Here is a 19,032-nt window from a genome sequence, read left to right on the forward strand (position 1 = left end):
TTGAGAGTGAAAAAAGGAGACAAAAGAGGGAAAGATTGATAACTTATGAAGGTTTCATACATCTATGTTAAAAATCATCTCGCTTTTACTTGCTGTTACGGATCTACAGTAGCCTGAACTCTTCCCTGTGTAGGCATTACATTAGGGTCTTCCATTAAATGATCCTACAGTATAGATACAATACAACATTATTTTTTTTCAGATGTTTGTTTTCAGGGGGTTGTGGGGAGACCTGGCCAGCAGGCTTTGAAATCTGTTTCATGTTCTCTATCCCAAGTGCAGACTTTTCAAATCCTGCTGACTTCGGTTTCAGAGGATTCCAGCTGACTGAGAGGACTGTCTCATTTCAAGTCTGTATGCTGTGCTCCTTTTAATCATGCAGTGGCCTGCCAGGTTTGGGAGACCAAGAACATTTACGGGTGAAGCCAGTCAGCCCTTTCTAAAACAGCTGGTGCCTCTTGGTTATGCTCTGTAGCTGAGGGAACATGGAGAATATAATACAGCCTCAGGGGCTATAACCCAGAGTTGGTAAAATAAAACACTAAATATGTGCCTCTGAAGCTGTAGAAAAGGTACAGCATAAATATAAATCAAGTGCATGCAGCATTGGTTACTGACTGGGTAGAGTTAGAATTTGTGTGGAAACTCTAATTCAGAATCTCCTGATTATTGTGCATTTAAACTTTAAAACTTAACTTTACTTTAGTGTAGTTTTTAAAAATGTATGTGCACATATAGATAGAGATATGAGGAAAACCTTATTAATTGGTATTTTAAGCATGTAAATTTAAGTAATAGATTCTCCCTATACAGTCGCTTTGCATACAGTTATATACTTTCTAAAGGAGCTGCTGAATTTCCACTACAATCAGTTAAACTTCATCATTTATTTTACTCTGTTCTCATGCTCTTTGGAACTTATTGTTGCAATAATCTAAATTCATCAGGCCAAACTCAACTTGAACGTGCATACATGCACTTCCCAAGAAACTGCATACATACGTCAAGGACAGAGTTTAGTCGATTTTTCTCTTAAGAGTGGAGCTGGTGACAGCTGTTCATTTTACAAAGTTAGTTGTCCTACATATATTCTTTGTATCTGTTTATATATATATATATATGTGGCTTTCTTTAAGGAGCTGGTGTGTGCACCTCTCACCAGTTCAGCTTTGTAGTTTCCAGAGGCTGGAGGTCAGGGTGGGGGAAACGTTAAGTAGTGAGAGCTGCTTTCTATACCTGTCATTATTGTCGTCTTAGATGATGATGTGTATTGAGGCACATGCACAGACCTTTTGTGCTTTGAGAGTTTTGATGTATTTTTTTAGGCTGGGGAAGTAAGGGTCTTAGAATTAAATTCACCTCAGTGCAGAAGACCCGCACAAGGTGTCTTACACTACTTAAGCTCCATGTTAAACCCCTAAGGCCTGATTCTTCACAGCCTTGCATCTTGCATAGTCACACCTGTGTGAAACACTACCAAATAAGCATAGCATGTTGCACTCTCTGTGCACCACGCATAAATGGCTACACAAATTGCAAGTCAGTAGAGAATCAGATTCTCAATATGGTGTTTACAGGATAAGGAGGATCTTATGCCTGGCCCCCTGCACTGGAATGAATTTTATTGTAAGTGAAAATAAATTGGCACTTGGTAGCTGTGATGTGGTGAATACAGCCTCCTGGCAACTACAGCAATTCTTGAAAGAGGTTCTAGAAAATGCTAAAACATCAGAAACCTGATAATATGTAACCCAGAGTATGGATCTCTTTAGGATAATACTGCAAGAGAACTTCCACCACTACCGCTGCAGGTAAATAAAGTACCCTTTTTTGACACAGATTATAGAGCTAATTTATTTCATTGCTTTCACATGATAAAAACAATTTTTGTGCAATATCTTTATTCATTAAAGTAACTTTATAACTGTCACATTTTTCTTAAATTATTTGTGCAGCTTCAGTTACAGTTAAACCAAGATCTAAATATCTTGCATCAAGATGATGGCTCGTCAAAAAATAAGAGAGGGGTTCTTCCAAAGCACGCTACTAATGTGATGAGATCTTGGCTCTTTCAGCACATAGGGGTAAGGATTAAACATCATCAGCAGTCAGAAGTATTCAGAGAAGACTTCCTGAGGAAGATAAAACTTTTTGGCCTTACTTTGTATGCACTAAGGGCCCAGTTCAGCTTCCACTGAAGTCTGTTGGAGTTTTCCATTTACTCTAATCTGAGTTGGATAAGGCCCTAATTTTGCATATATTTAACATTTGAACTGCAAGATCTTATTAAATTTCCTAGAAGAAGTTGTTCTTTATTTCAGTGGTGCCCAGGATTTAGTGCCAGGTACTCCTCCAATGCATGGCTTACTTAGGAGCAATCATGTATAAATTATATGTGATGGAGAATTGAATTTTCACCAAACCTTCCAACAACTGCTTTGTGCCAACGGCTCTGTGATATTCTACAGTGTCTTCCCTGTGCACACATACTTGCGCTGGAAGGGGAAGATAGGTCTCTATTAGTAATAAATACTCCATTAATTTATAGTGCTCTATCTTCAGTTTAACTAACCGATGTTACAACTGATAAATTATGCATGAAAATCACACATGCGTTTCTTATGTTACATACAGTTTCCTTGCCCTGTTTAATTCGGGGGTGGGGAAGGGGAGTTGTTGTTTAACCACATAAGGCTCATCAGCACTCTCATGTGACATGGCCGTCAGACAGTGTAACTAATCAAATCTTACCACATGCTGTGCTGGTGAAGGATCACACTGTCTAACAAGGAGTCTGGCAGCTGTGAGAAGCATTTTTTTTCTGAATTTGACGTTGGCAATTAAATGATGGCATATACACTTTATAAAGATAAAATCAATTTTTGTTTAGTAAAGTTTTGTTTGTTAAGTGACTGTATCAGTAAATATTTGTTTAAAAAATTTTGTTAATGAAACAGGTGGTTTTTTTTATTCTAGCAATTTTTAATCAATAGTAATGAAGAAAGTTTCATTTTCTTTTAAAGAAAGAAAAAAGCAAAAAGTTTACATACCTTTTTTTTTTTTGTCCTTAGCATCCATATCCAACAGAAGATGAGAAAAAGCAGATTGCAGCCCAGACAAATCTGACACTACTGCAGGTTAACAATTGGTAAGATCCAAAACTTTGGCTTAATGTGGGTATGGAGGTATGGGTATGGAGGTACACTCTGTGTATGTGAGTGCCATCCACATGTGTACAATACATAGAAATAAAATTAAGAGTGTAACAAACTAAAAAATCATGAACATCTAGAGTTAAATCTACAGTTCTACACTAAACTTGCCTGGAAACAATGGATACCATATAATAGTACTCTGCAAACTTAAAGCACCTAAAGACCTCAAAACACTCTACAGGCACTAAGGATTTTCACCTCATAACATGCCGAGAGATATGGAAGTAGTAGTATGCTTATTTTGCTGATAAAGGAATTGAGGCTAGATAGCTTTAGTGACCTGTCCAACAAACCAGAAGTCTTTGTCATATCTGGCATAGAGCTCTGGTCTCCTCATTCACAGTCCTGTGCTTTGTCATGAGAAAATCCTTCCTTACCTAACTACAGTGAAATTAATTACTGATGGCTTGTCAGGCTTTTGAATTTATGTTCAGGAGCAGAAAGAGAGGGAAGGATGGTTCCTGTGCAGCAATTGGAGGGGCCTGAAGTAAACGGGAGGAGAGCAGGTAGTTACAGGGAATTGGGAAGAAGGTGGAGAATCTGTTTGGTAGAGACTGTTGACAAGAGAGTGGATTGACTGGAGCAAGAGCCAGGCATGAGAGATTTAGTGGGATCATCAAAGGATGTCAGGCAGGAGCTAGGGACAAACCAGAGGATAAACAGGAAAGAGCCAGGTAAGCAGGGAACCTGAGCAAATGACCTAAGTAGGAGCCATGTCTGGGGGGACCCTAATTAGAGGAATGTCCATTACCTGGGCCATGCTGCAACGATTCACAGCTTATATTGGGTGGGTGGACCTTGGAATGCACCTGGCTAGAAGAAGAAATGTACCAGTTGGCAGTAGAGGAGGGAGGAAGAAGGGCCTGCCAGCCAGGGAGAAGTAGAGAGCTGCTTCCTTAGTTAGATTTGCAATATCAAAGGACTTCAGTGCTCCAGGAGCAGGTGTTGTGGTTCAGTGGTTCTCGTGCATCCTTAACATGGAGTGTGAAACCAAGGTGCTAAGAAATAGCATTTTTCATTTTAAATATTAATTTCTATTTAATTTTTATTTTTTGCATAAAACATTGGTTGAGACAGTCTCTGTGTGTGCGTGCATGCGCATGCATTCACCATTTTTTGGTCATAAGCTGTGGGGGTTTTTTGTTGGTCATGTTTAGGTTTATCAATGCTAGAAGACGAATTCTTCAGCCAATGCTGGATTCCAGCTGTTCCGAAACTCCAAAAACAAAGAAAAAAACAGCTCAAAACAGACCAGTTCAGAGGTTCTGGCCTGATTCCATTGCATCAGGAGTTGCTCAGCAGCAATCTAATGAACTTACAATGTCAGATGGTAAGAAAAATTGGCTGGAACATGTATAGTAAAATGAATTCCTTATTTAAATGTCTTTATTACATAGAAATAAAGTGGCTTTTGTTGTTATGTTTTGGGGCATTTCCTGATGTAGCTAAACCACTGTGTTGATAGTCTGGAAAAAATTGACAGAAATTTCTCTCTCAGAATTTTAGCTAAATACTTGGAATTTTGGTATATAATATAATATAATTAATTAGAAAAAATGTGTTTCAAGAATGTTGTTTAGGTTTCTTAAAGTCAAACACTCGGAAGTTAGGAAATGGCAGAATTAAAGTTGTCCATGCAACCTTAATTCTTCGCTCTGGTGCATATGTATTATGATATAGTTTTTAGTTACATGATCATGTATTATTTTTCCCAGAGTGGAAGAGCCAGACTTGTTACATGGGGCCTCCTGACTCTCCACGCTGTTCTCATTCCTGCAGACCACCCTGCCTTACTGCCCAAGGTACTACAGCTCCCATTGAATTATCTTGTAGTGTTGTGTGCTCAGTGCTGCAAATCAGGCCCCAAGAGTCTCACATTGGGCACTGAGAAATGAGGACTATATCGTTGAACTTTTGGTTTAAATGACTTGGCTAGCATCACGTAGGAACTTTGTGGCAGAGGCAGGAATAGACCCAGTTGTCCCTCCTGGGTGGCATCCAACTGCCTTAACCACAGGACCAGCCTTTCCCTTCCTGCAGTCCCCTGCCTCAGGTCCCTACTCACCTTGCAGTGTCTGCATCAAGGGCCTGATCTGACTCTCACTGAAGTCAATAGGAAAGCTGCCAGTAACTGTTGACAGGGTGGGTGAGGTAATATCTTTTATTGGACTCACTAATATCCTGGGAGCAACACGGCTACAACAATGCTGCAATTAATTGTTGACATCAATGGGAGCTAAATAAGGCAGCAGTCTCATCCATTTAAGTAACCCTGATTCATTCCCTGAGCACGTTCCAGCCTGTGCACTGAATGAGGTAGGGGTAAGGTGGGAAATATTAGTTTGTGATCATGTAATTAAAGACTTTATCATGCATGCACACAGAGGGACCAAACAGAGTCTTGCAATCTCAATTCTGACATTTCCTAACTTTTGAGTGCTTGACTTTGCAACCTAAATAACATAGTTAGTTGTTATATGTAATTTCCAAGGTATCCTATTAAAAAAAACAACACAAATTTTCTTGTGTAATGTTAAATCTAAATAAAGATTTGATCATTGTTTTCAGTTTACTAATTGTATACATGTTTTCACCTCTCCAGGAGCTGTTGTAACAATTACAGCTCCGGTCAACATGAATGTAGACAGTCTCCAGTCTCTGTCATCTGATGGTGCTACTTTGGCTGTTCAGCAAGTTATGATGGCAGGACAAAGTGAGGATGAATCTGTGGATAGTGGTGAAGACGATGGAGCAGACCTCTCAACAACAAACATCAGTGGGCTTGTTTTGGATAACAGTGATTCTCTGCAGTAGGAAGCAAGAGAATGTGATAAAATATGTAGGAAAATGAATGGACTGACTGACTGTTTTTATAGTTTGCACAGCAAACATTTTACACAAGTTTTATTTCTAATATGTTTTATATGTAGATATAGAAGGGTGCACTTTTTTGTATTTCATAGTAAGCTTAAAGAGTGTCTTTGCAGGTGCAGCAACTTCTTTCAAATGTGTTTTTGAATTTTGAAGAGGGGTTGGGTTTGTTTGGTTTTTTTAATTACAAAAAATTGCATCTAGTAATATAATGACCACATAAATGCCCCTTTTGTTCTCTCATTAGATTGAAAGTGCTACAATTTCTAAAGAATTATGCAGTTTCAATTAGACCTGTTGTTTAACACAGCTCTTGGTTGACTAACGATGTAAATTCAAAGCATGTGGCACTTGATCATTAAGTTAGACACACATTTGAAAGATGCCTCTGCACCTTAAAAACTGCCAGTCTGAGGTGGGCAACAACACACACCCACAAAGAAAATGGAGATGTGTGATTCAGTAGCGAATGTATGACAGTTTAAATAAGTTTAATTTCCCTCATAGTCAGTGAGCTTGTTTATCATTTGCTATAAAAACTCCTATTTTTACCTTGGCGGGATTATTGGATAAAAAAAATATTTTTATAAATTCAGTAGGAATTGGAATGACAACTGTATTGAGCATGAGAAAAAAAAATTTCCAGAAGGGGAAAATAAATGTTTAGTATTCCTATTTGGAAGGTTCTGAAAATTTGACCAAATTTAATAAACATGCCTAATGCTAGTGTTCCATGGTTCTCTGCTATCCCATAGTGGTATAGTATATTTGATAATAGCATAAGAAGGGCCCACAGTTTGATGGGATTTTGATATTGTCAAACTTTGATTTATATATGTGTAAACTAATGCTCAAATTACATTTAACTCTGTATCTAAACTTGTATCTGAAGATATTTGCTAAATAAGTATTCAGGTAAGTAAGTACAATTATACACAAAATTTCTAGTAATCAACAGAGAAACTTAATAGTTTATGTTTTTTCAGTCTGATTTTTAAAAATGAAAAACTGACTGGCTAGTTTTTCCACCCCAGTTATATTATTGAATTTGAAATTTTTTTCCACATACAAAAAATATAATTTATGGATTATATAAAGAATCTTTTCAAATACAAACATCACTACCAGAATTTACAACAGGCTTGTAAAAAAGAAATCCTTGTGTGTCTTTTAACAAACTCAGAACTAGTGATGAAAATAGATTTTTCTGTGATAATGGTTAATTTCAGTTTATCCACAGATCTTGAGTTGTGTATTGTTATTTCTGAACACCTGTTATTGACACTTCATGCTGAAAAAGTTGGTCTTTCCCCATTGTTAAGTGCAAGTAACAGTAGACTCAAGAAGTCTTGTAGCAGGACAGTGTGAAGAAAAGGAGGGTGCTACCTTCAAATCTTAAGCACTGATTGAGCAAAGCACTTAGTTATGTGCTTAACTGTAAGCACCTACTTAAAGCCATTCCTGTTCCACAAAATATCCAAGCATGTGCTTCGATCCCGTTGACTTCAGTGGGGTTAAACCATGTACTTTAAATTAAACACATGCTTAGGTGCTTTGTTGAACTGGGGCTGTAAAGTCTGCCTTACTGAGCAATTTATAGGCAGCATGAAGAGAGACCTTGACAGGAGATGCTAAAAAATTGTTACATGTACATAGAAGGCAAATTTATTTTTCAGAGGTTACCATTAAAAAACCTTGTTTTACTGGCACTGGGCTACACTCACCACTAGCATAAGCAGCTGACTTCGCTACTGTAGCACCTACTTATGCCTGTGATGAATTGAGCCTGTTGACTCAACTGCAGTAATGAGGTATTATTATGGTTAGAATTATTAAAGTATTTGTTTTAATCTATCTTCTCTGTTTTTGCCTCTAATACCCTTTCCATATGTACTGAGCAATTTAAAGAAAATACTAAGAGTGTATAATGAAAGATTGAATTATGAAAACTGGTATAATGTAATTGATTTAAGGCATACCGACAAGTCCAATTTGACCCAAAAATTAAAAGGGCACAGTCAACTTTAAAAATCAAACTTCTGTATGAAAACATTTTGCCTGCTATTGTTACAAGCAATACCTAAGATGAATATAACTGACAGAGATTGGAAGCAAAAATATTTTTCTCTATCTTTTCAATTTGTTTACTGTTTGCTTCTGCCAGCACTTTATTTTCAGTGTTTCCATGCTAGAGCCATTTTTTCCTATTGTACCATGTATGTTTTTCATACAACAGAAGGTGAGAGGAAAAATATTTTCAGCCAACTTTGTTCATGTTTAGTAGCAGTTGAAGCCACAGAGCTGTAAATACTTACATATGTGAGTAGAATAATGTATTGCTCAGTACGAGCAAAGCTGGCAGAACTGAGTCCTCAGAAAATAGGAAAATGTGATTTTTTGGCAGGGGGACTTAGGGTGGGTGTAGTACCTGAAACTTTTAACTCAGTTGAAAATAAGTAGATTTCAAGTTGACAATGTCCCTTTTGATTTTATGAAAGCAAGCTCGTACAAATCATTACATCAATTAAAAGTGTTTCCTTGGATTTTTTCCTTAGTTCTAGCGGAAATATATATATTTATATTCAGTAGAATAAGAAAGCGTTCTTGCTGGTGGTTGCAGTGTTTATCCAATGCATAAGTACCTGGAATGTGAAATTGACTGGAAAGTTACTAGTGACAAAAGAAAATGGAGTAAACCATTTTTATGTCAGTCTCAAGAAAACTGCAAAAAGTAAACTATATTTATAAAATTACTTCAGTTTTAATAATCAAAGGTACTATTTAACAAACTATGGGGCCCAAATTTTTTCAAGGACTGACATCTAACAACTAAAACTGCAACATTTAAAAAGAAATCATGGAAACTGTGCAAAATTAAAACAGATGCACTTGATTATAATTAAGTTAATTTAAGTTACTAATGATTCAATTTTTGGTACCAAACCTGCTTGGGAGCAATTAATGAATAATTATTCAGTCTATGCAAGATTAAATTACCCCTCCGCCCATAACTGTGGGATTTATAGGTACGCTATTGTTGTATTTTTGGTCTTCTTTTATTTTTGATAATCATTCAGACAAAACATTCACCAAAAATTCAGCTGGGTTTAAAGTTGACTAGGCAAAATATAATTCGGAAAGCATGTTGGAAATATAAGTAACCTTCATTCCCTTGTGAAAATCTAAGATGTTAACACTAGTGAAACATATTTCTATTTCTAAACAATTTCCGCCTCTGCCATAGTAAATATAATGCATTCAGACTGTAATCATCTCCCCCAAAAAGTAAAGCTAGCCAAGAAAAATCAATGAGAATGCAAGTTTAACTGTAGTATTCAAATGAACAAAGTAAAACCTAAACAGGTATTACTTCTGAATTGTTAAATGTATTGCTGAAGAGTACTCCTGGAAACATTTAGGACTTGACTGAACTTTGTTGTTGTTTCATTGTAGATTGAATAGCTAGATTGGCTTTGCCAAACCAATTTGATTTTCTAGGCTTGCTAAACTCTTTCAAGTATTTTATTTTTCACATTATAAAATAATTTTACTTAATTATCCAACATGAAATCGAATGAAAGATGGCGCAAGTATGCTGTTAAAAGATCACTCTAACCATGTCATTTGGTTACCTGTGCAACGTGGAAATATAAATGTTGTTCTGCTCTGTAGTTCTGTAGGATCTACTGAATAATCACACTTTTTTTTTTGGACTGTGTGAGAGAGCGTGCCTTTTTACAAACTTACTAACCTTGTAGTCTACTGTCAAAATATTTACCTAATGTTATTAGATACCCATGTTTTCAGATAGTGACAGAAATGACCCTCAATCTTCCACTGTTTTAGCAACATTTGTTCTATAAAACTGACAATCTTTAAAATGTGAACACTGTAAATTTAGCTTTTCTTGGACAGTTGTCTTTAAAGAGATATTGTGAAGCAACTGATCTATCAAAGCAAAGAAAAATTAAAAATCAGAACATGCTTCATGGATGATGGATTTTTACATGAACAGTCTCAATGAATGGAAAAAGCATGCCTTGTCTTTAAACTTGAAGCATTCACATTGCTTTAATTATATTAGCATTATTTAGTTCAACATCAGTCATATTTTCAGGAATCTGTAACATAGCTGGAAAATATCATATCAGACTAGTTACCCAAGATTTTTGTCTGGGATAGTTTTTTGGCCTGTTTTGTTTTATTTACCCAAATACAGAAAAAATGGTTTACTAGTTCTTAATGTTTTGGGTGGGAGAGGGGGACTGTGATTTTGCAGTGCAAAAGCCGTTTTGAGGAATGAAAGACTTATCAGGTAGTTAGTCTATGATATGTGTTCTTTGTTTTTGTGGCTCTGAAATTGTTAATTAAAATGGCATGGACATTGAACTTCCAAAAAGTGGCTTCCAGGCATGTACAGTAACTGCTTTTTCAAAACATTTTCAGAAGGATTTTTCCTGTGCAATGCAGTACAAGTCCTATGTGCCAATTTGTCTTTTCAAAGGCAGATAGACTGTAATGGATTTCTAGAACTATCATGCTCTATTAGATCAGAAATCCTCACTTTAAAAAGCAGATACGCTTTTTATGTGATTACAGTTGCATTTTCTCCAAAGTCATTACTTGGCCGGATATGTAATTATAAGTTCATAAAAATATTTTCAAGGACAACAAAGATTTTATGATTACTCTGCAACTCTGGTATGTGTCCATGAGAGAGAGAGAGATTGTGTTGGTCACACTTCATACTAGGAATACATTTATAAATGGTTAATAAAGGGTTAATGATTATAATAGATGTTATAGACATAAGTAGTATGTTATAATAGTTGGTCTTAGACACATCAGTATTTTATTATGTCTTTAATGTGACATTGAAACCACAGATTTAAAGCTGTCATGACAATAATTAAACTTACAGTAACCACCTAGCAGCACAGCATAATTACAAATCAATTAACTCCACCAGCCTTCCCTAATGAAGGGCAGGTAACAATGTACATCAGATGAAGACTACAAATTAAAAAAAAAAATCTGGAAAAAAATCTTTCAACCACAGATCATGGACATACATCCTCATCCTTCCCTCAAAAAACTTACAAATGGCTTTACTAGAAGGTGATAGAAATGGCTCTAAGCAATCTATTTCTTTCTTGATACCAAAACAATTGATTAACCACTTATTAAGTATATAATAAGCCTTTATTAACCCTTTTGTAAACAGTTTATAAATGCACCTTTTAATATAAAGTCAGATTTTTGAAAAAACCTGACAATAAAAGAAAACATGCAAACAAAAAGGTTAAAATAACCCTCTCACTTGAACTGACACAAGTCATAAAATCAGAGTTCTGCCAAATGCCTGGTCCATCCCCCATTTAATAGTGCCAAGGATATTGTAGGGCAATGCAAGTGTTCAGTACTACATTCCTGGCAAACTCAAAATCCTACTGAAGTCAGTGGGAATTTTAAATGTGCAAGGCATTCAGGATCCGGCCTGTTGGCTGTTAAATTACCTACTGTTGGGAAACCCCTGCAAAATCTAAAGCTGGGACAATAGGCCAGATCCCAACTTTACTTCTTAAAAGATTAATAATGCAAATGAAGCATGATCCAAAGCCTACTGAACTCACTGAAAAATCTCCCATTGAATTAAATGGACTTTGATTCAAGCCTATTGTTCCCTTGACTTCAGCTGGGCTATTCAAACAAGACACAGGAGATTAGAATAATTTCCAGCCTTCTTTCTCTATATATTGGTTTGAGTTAGTTTCTGGCAGACCCTGAATGTTGCTTAAAGTAGGTTTTGTGTGACATTAGTATTAAAAACGTCACATTGGAGATGAGAGGAGATTTTTGTCTCGATCCAAATTTCTTTCTGCTTTATGGGGTTTTTTACTCGTGAAAAGTGTGCAGATTATACTGATGGTCCCTGGTGAAATTGGGTATTTCTTGCATATAGTACTTAATCTGCAAAAGAAAATGAACAGCATTTAATCATAGGGAAAAAACCAACCGGATGCTGCATTTTGTTTTGATGTTTATATAATATATATACTTCTAATGTGGAATACAATTCTGTTACAAACCTTCGCTGGTCTTGCAGTCCTTAACCTCTATTAATTTGTGTGTGAGTAAACATGTGTCAATACATCTCTGCTATGTCAACTATTTCAGCCACCAGTCTGGAGCAGGTATGGTGTCTTGGAGATCTTTTATACTTAGATTAATCTGTTTTAAGCATTTTTGACATAAAACAGTGTGCATGTTTTCTTCCAAATATTAAGGAAAAAAGATTTTCAAAGATGACAAGGGGATTTATCTGCATCACTTCTATTAATTTCAGTGGGTGTGTTGTAGCTAAATTGCCTAGTCAGCTTTGAAAATCTTAATCAAAAAGACTATAATACTATAGTTCTGATCTTCAGATGTGTTCACCTGAATAGAAGTTGTGGATGCAGAGCACATCTCAAGGTCAGGTTCTTTCATCAAAGAATATAATATCTGGAAAAGACTGACAGCAGTCACAGCTATAAGTATATTCATGTAAAGGTTTAACAGGTGTTCAGGTAAAAAAAATATGGCCCAGAGATGCCAGACCTTTGGAGAGAGAAGCTAATTTTAGATAAGCTGCCTGGAAACCTTGTGTTTTTTTGAGATGTTGTGCATGTACACATTCCATGACCCTCCCACCTTCCCCACTACTTCAGACATTACATACAGCGGTGGGAAGGAACAGAGAGGGAGGCGGAAGACACACCTCTTTTATGCTCTTGCCTGAGAGCATCAGGAGAGCAGGAGCACATGCACCACCTTGTGGTACTGCTGGCAAAAGTCTCTGACTTGAGTGTATTGGGAACACATACACCTGCAGTGGAATGTATATGTGCACAACACATTTCAAAGAACATTTACTGTACATAAGTAACTGGTTTTGCAGGTAGCTTTGATTTGTCCATTGACATGCTGAAAGAACACACAATAAGTTTCCACTCCTTAGTAGTTCACTTTAATGTTTCATAGTTTTATGTAACAGGAATTTAGGGGGTTCATGTTAAAAGGAGAGTGACAAGTAGTATAGGTTCAAAACTTGACATACCTTAATATTGTTGCACTCTGGTGAAGAAAACCCCATCAATTCTATATATGGCTACAGAAAATAATACCTGAGAATGCTTGGCAGAATTATCACATAGCTCAAGCAAAAGCCAAAATTTGATTTGTTAGAGATAAAAAAATCAATTTATTTTTAAAAGTAGAAAAAATGTTTTTGTGTTTTCATTAAATATTTTGCAACATTTTCAGTATATTTTCAGGGCAGAGGGGTGTGTGTGTGCACACATACATGTGCAGTTTTGCAGATGTGCAAACTAATGATCACATGTAAATCCTGACTTGCATACAGACATACTTGTATATGCTGCAAAATGACCTTAGTGCATATGCAAAATGAGTACCTACAGAAGTGTCTGCACAGCTTTGTGCCATCACGGTTGAAAATCTGAGCCTCAAAGTAAATTTATACACAAATACAAGCAATACTGTATTCTAAATACAGACAACAATAAATGAAACAGGACAGCACCACTAGAAGTAAAATACACTCCTTCCCGCATGAAGTTGTGAATCAGACATATTTGGGATATGTCTTCCCCCCCCCCCCCTCTTTTAATTAAGTGAATACATTCTGGCAACAATTTAAATTAAGCTTTATCACAAAGTCTATTTTTTATAGAGAGTTTTTTCTCCTTTAATATGTTAATGTAGTTGATCTAAGAAGGAGTTACATGAACTGACTAATTCATTCTAATACAGTGAAATATATACACAGATCAAAAGAGAGTGGCTGTTTCTTGTGCTCATACAAATATTGGTATTTGTACAAAACAAGATTATTGTTTATTTGCTATTTGTCAGTTCTTTCTATTTAAAAAGTTTATTATACAATCAAAGGGCAGAAACAATACCATGTGACATACATGACCAATCTCACAACAAATAGTGAATAGTCAAAAATGAACAGTTCTCATATACCTCATTGACTTAAATTTGTTTGCACAAAGTATTCATTGTACACCTGTAGATAATATATTTGCAACCTGATCCTGATTTCCTCAAATAATCTGCAAACAAGAAAGACAACTAAATTCATTGGCTAATATATTCAAACTTGAAAGAATGCACAGAATGTTAGTTCCATTTGTATAATTGTAAATACCTGCACAGCAGGTAATTAAGACTTGTAATGTAGTAATGGTTCTGCTGCTTCAATGTTAAATGCTAACAAAGGAGGTCTTGCAAAGTTTGGGTATTGTAATGGATTGTATGTGCACCACAGTTCTCTCTGGAATGGATCAGGTCTGTGTTTCGGGGGTGGCTTCCTCCTCTAGGCCTGGTTTACACTACGCGTTTATACCAAATTTAGCAGCATTAAACCGAATTAACCCTGCATCCGTCCACACAACGAAGCCCTTTATTTCGATATAAAGGGCTCTTAATATCAATATCTGTACTCCTTCCCGACGAGGGGAGTAGCGCTCAAATCGGTATTGCCATTTCGCATTAGGATTAGTGTGGCCCCAATTCAACGGTATTGGCCTCCGGGAGCTATCCCACAGTGCACCATTGTGACCGCTCTGGACAGCAACCTGGAGTTGGATGCACTGGCCAGGTAGACAGGAAAGCCCCGCGAACTTTTGAATTTCATTTCCTGTTTTCCCAGCGTGGAGCGCTGATCAGCATGGACTGTACGGGAGATACTGGATCTGATTGCTTTATGGGGAGACAAATCTGTTCTATCAGAGCTCTGTTCAAGAAGTTGAAATGCCAATGCATTTGAAAAAATCTCCAGACAGAGGCCACAGCAGGGACTCAACACACGCTGCGTGACAAGCGTAACGGAAAGCCAAAGAATCAGCTGGAGTTCCCCCCTCCCTCCATGAGCATCCATTTATCCCGCAGTCTCCGAAAGCATTTGCAGTCTTGGCTGAGCTCCCAATGCCTGAAGGGTCAAAAACATTGTCCTGGGTGGTTCAGGGTATATGTCGTCAATTTACCCTCCCTCCCCCCGTGAAAGAAAATGGAAACAAATAGTTTCTCGCCTTTTTTCAATGTCACCATATGTCTACTGCATGCTGCTGGTAGACGCGGTGCTGCGGCACTGAACAACAGCATCCGCTCCCCTTCCTTTCCTGATGGCAGACGGTACAAAAGGCTTGGAAACTGTCCTCATCATCCCGTGAGTGCTCCTGGCTGGCCTCGGTGAGTTCGGCCAGGGGCGCCTGGGCAAAAATGGGAATGACTTCCGGTCATTCCCGGCAGACGGTACAAAAGGATTGAAAACCGTCCTCATCGTAGCAACTGGGGGCTGAGCTCCTCACACCCCCCCTTTCATGTCTAATGAAGAATCTGTACTGCCTGGACTATCATAGCAGCGGGAGGCTGCCTCCCCCTCATTTTATCTCACTAAAAAGTCAGTGTTTCTTATTCCTGCATTCTTTATTACTTCATCACACAAATGGGAGGGACACTGCCACGGTAGCTCAGGAGGGTTGGGGAAGGAGGGAAGCAATGGGTGGGGTTGTTGGAGGGGCACCCCCCTAGAATGGCATCATCATTTCTGCAGGATCTCTGGGGCTTTGACCCGGAGCAGCTGTGCTCTCTGGTTCTCTAGTACACTTGCCCCATATTCTAGGCAGGACTGACTCTATTTTTATACAAAACATAAAGAAGGGAATGACCTGGGGAGTCATTCCCATTTTTGTCCATGTGCCCCCGGCCGACCTCAGCAAGGCCAGCCAGGCGCATCCATGACAGCAGCAGATGGTACAAAAGGTTTGATAACCGTCATCGCCAATTTCCAATTGCAGATGGTGATATAGGGCTGGTAACCGTCTCTACTACCTTGCAAAGGCAAATGAATGCTGCTGTGTAGCACTGCAGTACTGTGTCTGTCAGCAGCATCCAGTACACATACGGTGACAGTGACAAAAGGCTAAACAGGCTCCATGGTTGCCGTGCTATGGCGTCTGCCAGGGCAATCCAGGGAAAAAGGGGCGAAATGATTGTCTGCCGTTGCTTTCACGGAGGAAGGATTGAGTGATGACATTTACCCAGAATCACCCGCAACACTGTTTTGGTCCCATCATGCATTCGGATCTCAACCCAGAATTCCAATGAGTGGGGGAGACTGTGGGAACTATGGGATAGCTACCCACAGTGCAACGCTCCAGAAATCGACGCTAGCCTCAGAACATAGACTTACACCGCCGAATTAATGTGCTTAGTGTGGCCGCGTGCACTCGACTTTATACAATCTGTTTTTAAAAACTGGTTTCTGTACAATCGGAATAATCCCATAGTGTAGACATACCCCTAATGTTTGATCTAAAAGAAAGATAAGAGCCTTAGTGCTACTGTGATCTAAGGGACTTTCACCTTCAGTTCAAATGCAAAAGAACTAGTGATGGAGGTGCTTGAGCTGAAATTACAAGTTCTATTCCCTGTTCCAGAGATATGCACTCTGTAAACACCTGTAATATTTTTATGTAGCCACAGATTGTTATTGATTGGCTCCTGGCTTAAGTTTTGAATGGACCTCCAGATACTTTGGTTTGTGCTGCGTTAGTGTGTACATATAATGTTTTCTGTGTGCTGTGTTGACATCTGCTGGATGGAATCAGACCTGAGGAAGTGTTTTTGTTTTGTGCTGTAGTCTAGTGACTGGTTGTGACCATCTGCTGCGGTTCCCAGAATTGCGAGTTACTGTGTTAGCCTTCTCAACCTCAGCAAGTGAAAGTTTTGCTACTGCTAAACTGTGTAACAAATCCCTGACACACCAGTTTGTCTTTCTTGCTAGGAAACTTCTTCAGGACTCTCAGTCCAAACCTTGACTGACCAGTAATAAAACAGTGAATCCCAACTCTTGAGTTCCCCAGAGATGTCTCCATGCAGTTTCTAGTCCCCCTTGCTGAACACTCACAGAAGTTTTATGTTTGTTGCTCCTTGAAAGAGGCAGTACACTGCAGCCTGTTAGCTTAACTGGGGTTAACACACCCTTCCTTTCTATCAGCGCACTGATTTGTTGTATAGTAAAAGTAAAACAAGTTTATTAAACAAAAATTCCTAGGTTTAAGGATCAAGTATAAGGAGTAAAGATAGAAAGGGTTATAAACAAAAGAAAAATATGCTTCTATGACATAAAAAACTTAATTTCAGCAAGTTACAATCTTTGCCTAAGCAGTTTTCACACCGAAACTCAGTTCCCAGAGCCTTCAACCCCTTTGCTTGAAGGATCCAACATTTTGTGATTTTCAAGAGCTGTGGTCTTTAATCCCCCAATTAATTGGTACCAAAATGGCTCTCCATTTCTGCTTATGTCTCCTAAAGTTCATTGACCCTGTTACAAGAGGCAGGAAGGCTCCCTGCTGTTCTTCCCTTCTTGTTGTAAATGGGGGCTTCCATTGTTTTGATTCCATAATGCTTAATTTACACTGGAGATAGCTACTTTCTCGCCTGTCTGGGGGAGAACCTGTGTTTAGTTGGACTTTAAAGCATAATATCAGTGAGCGCCCATAATTCTGCATATAGTGTCAATACATACATTTCACAATGGTATTAAAGCCTGTGACACACTGGTGAGTCATAAAGACCTTACTAAGTACACTTCTATCATACAGTAATATTCTGTATAATCAGTTTGATTCACTAGCTTATCACTTGAGGTTCAGACCCCCTGTCTTCTGTAGTCCACTAAATCTTTGCAATGTATACTTTGAAAAGTAACCCCAAACCACATTTTTCTCTCCTGCTTGGGTGTAGACACCATGCTGTCTTTCCAAAGTTCACTGACTGTGATTCAAGAGGCAGAAGGCCTCCCTGAGGATGCAATCTCCATATCCCCCCCATCCCTCCCCCCCATGTCAAGACTGTTAAGTATTCATCTTTCTCCACTTGCTCTCCAGATGGCTTTGTTTACCTTGCATGTGAATGTGCTTTTCTTTGTCTTTGGTCACACTCTCCCTAATTTACATTGGAGACGCATTCAAGGAGGTGGAACCATATTCCTTTGTCTAGAACAGACGTGGCTTTCTTAAGCCTTGTTTGCCAAAATACATTGTAAGAACATGTTTACAGCACATAGCCATAAAATCCTTTCTGGGTTTACCATACATACATCACACAATGATTTTCAGGACCAGCACATTACCAATATATGATCCCTTACATGATACCTTTTAGATACAGATTATGACAACAGTATTTTAGGTGTGGTGAGCATGTCAGGCCTGACAAGAGTTGCTGGCACAGTGTAGTAAACCAACAATGAGCCTTTGTGTCACACTGGTTTACAAAGATGAGAGTAACCTCTTAATTCAAGAGCGAAGGAAAGCACTCTTTAGCACAAGTGGTATGTCTGCATTCGCTGAAGTTTCCTCTCCATATTTGTACTACTGGGATGAACCTCCATTGCAGGAACCTTCTAGAGAGCAAGGCTTATTGGGGGTTTCATGAGTATACGCTTGCAGCCTTGAAAATTTGGAGTACAGCTTATATAAAAGGAATGCAGTTCCAAAAGCCTCAGTCCTTTTCTGTGGCTAGCTGCAGGTGTAAGGACATTCTCTCCGGCATGGGTGGCAAGTTTGTAAAAATTTTGGTGGGGCCCAGAACCCGCCCCCAACTCCGCCCCCCCCAACTCCGCCCCCACCTGTCTAAGGCTCTGGGAGGGGGCTCGGCGGGGGAGGTCTGGGGTGCAGATCCTGGGCTGGGGATTAGGGTGCAGGAAGGGTGCTGGGTGCAGGCTCTGGGCTGGGGCAGGGGGTGGGTGTGCAGGAGGAGGTGAAGGGTGCAGGCTTTGGGATGGAGTTTGGGGTTGGGAAGGGGTGTGTGGGAAGGGGGAGGGAGTTTGGGGATAGGAGGGAGTGCAGGGTGAGGACTGTGGGGCTGA

The 19,032-nt window shown here is 38.6% G+C and overlaps 1 protein-coding gene across 12 annotated transcripts in view; it reads left to right on the forward strand.

Moving 5' to 3' along the window:
* The window catches only part of PKNOX1 (PBX/knotted 1 homeobox 1), an 82,420-nt gene extending 72,350 nt beyond the window's left edge, over positions 1-10,070 (forward strand). For 9 of the 12 annotated variants that reach the window (XM_045002575.1, XM_045002583.1, XM_045002577.1 and 6 more), the window contains 6 exons: positions 1,773-1,811; positions 1,956-2,084; positions 3,072-3,148; positions 4,373-4,545; positions 4,931-5,017; positions 5,818-10,070. In XM_045002575.1, coding sequence (XP_044858510.1) covers positions 1,773-1,811; positions 1,956-2,084; positions 3,072-3,148; positions 4,373-4,545; positions 4,931-5,017; positions 5,818-6,029 — 717 coding nt within the window. In that variant the 3' untranslated portion in view covers positions 6,030-10,070. The remainder of the gene's footprint in view (positions 1-1,772; positions 1,812-1,955; positions 2,085-3,071; positions 3,149-4,372; positions 4,546-4,930; positions 5,018-5,817) is intronic. The other 3 variants (XM_045002586.1, XM_045002585.1, XM_045002587.1) reach the window with 3 other exon arrangements.
* Positions 10,071-19,032: the final 8,962 nt, after the last annotated feature.

This window comes from Mauremys mutica, chromosome 1, assembly GCF_020497125.1.
Source record: "Mauremys mutica isolate MM-2020 ecotype Southern chromosome 1, ASM2049712v1, whole genome shotgun sequence".
In the NCBI taxonomy this organism is placed as follows: domain Eukaryota; kingdom Metazoa; phylum Chordata; order Testudines; family Geoemydidae; genus Mauremys; species Mauremys mutica.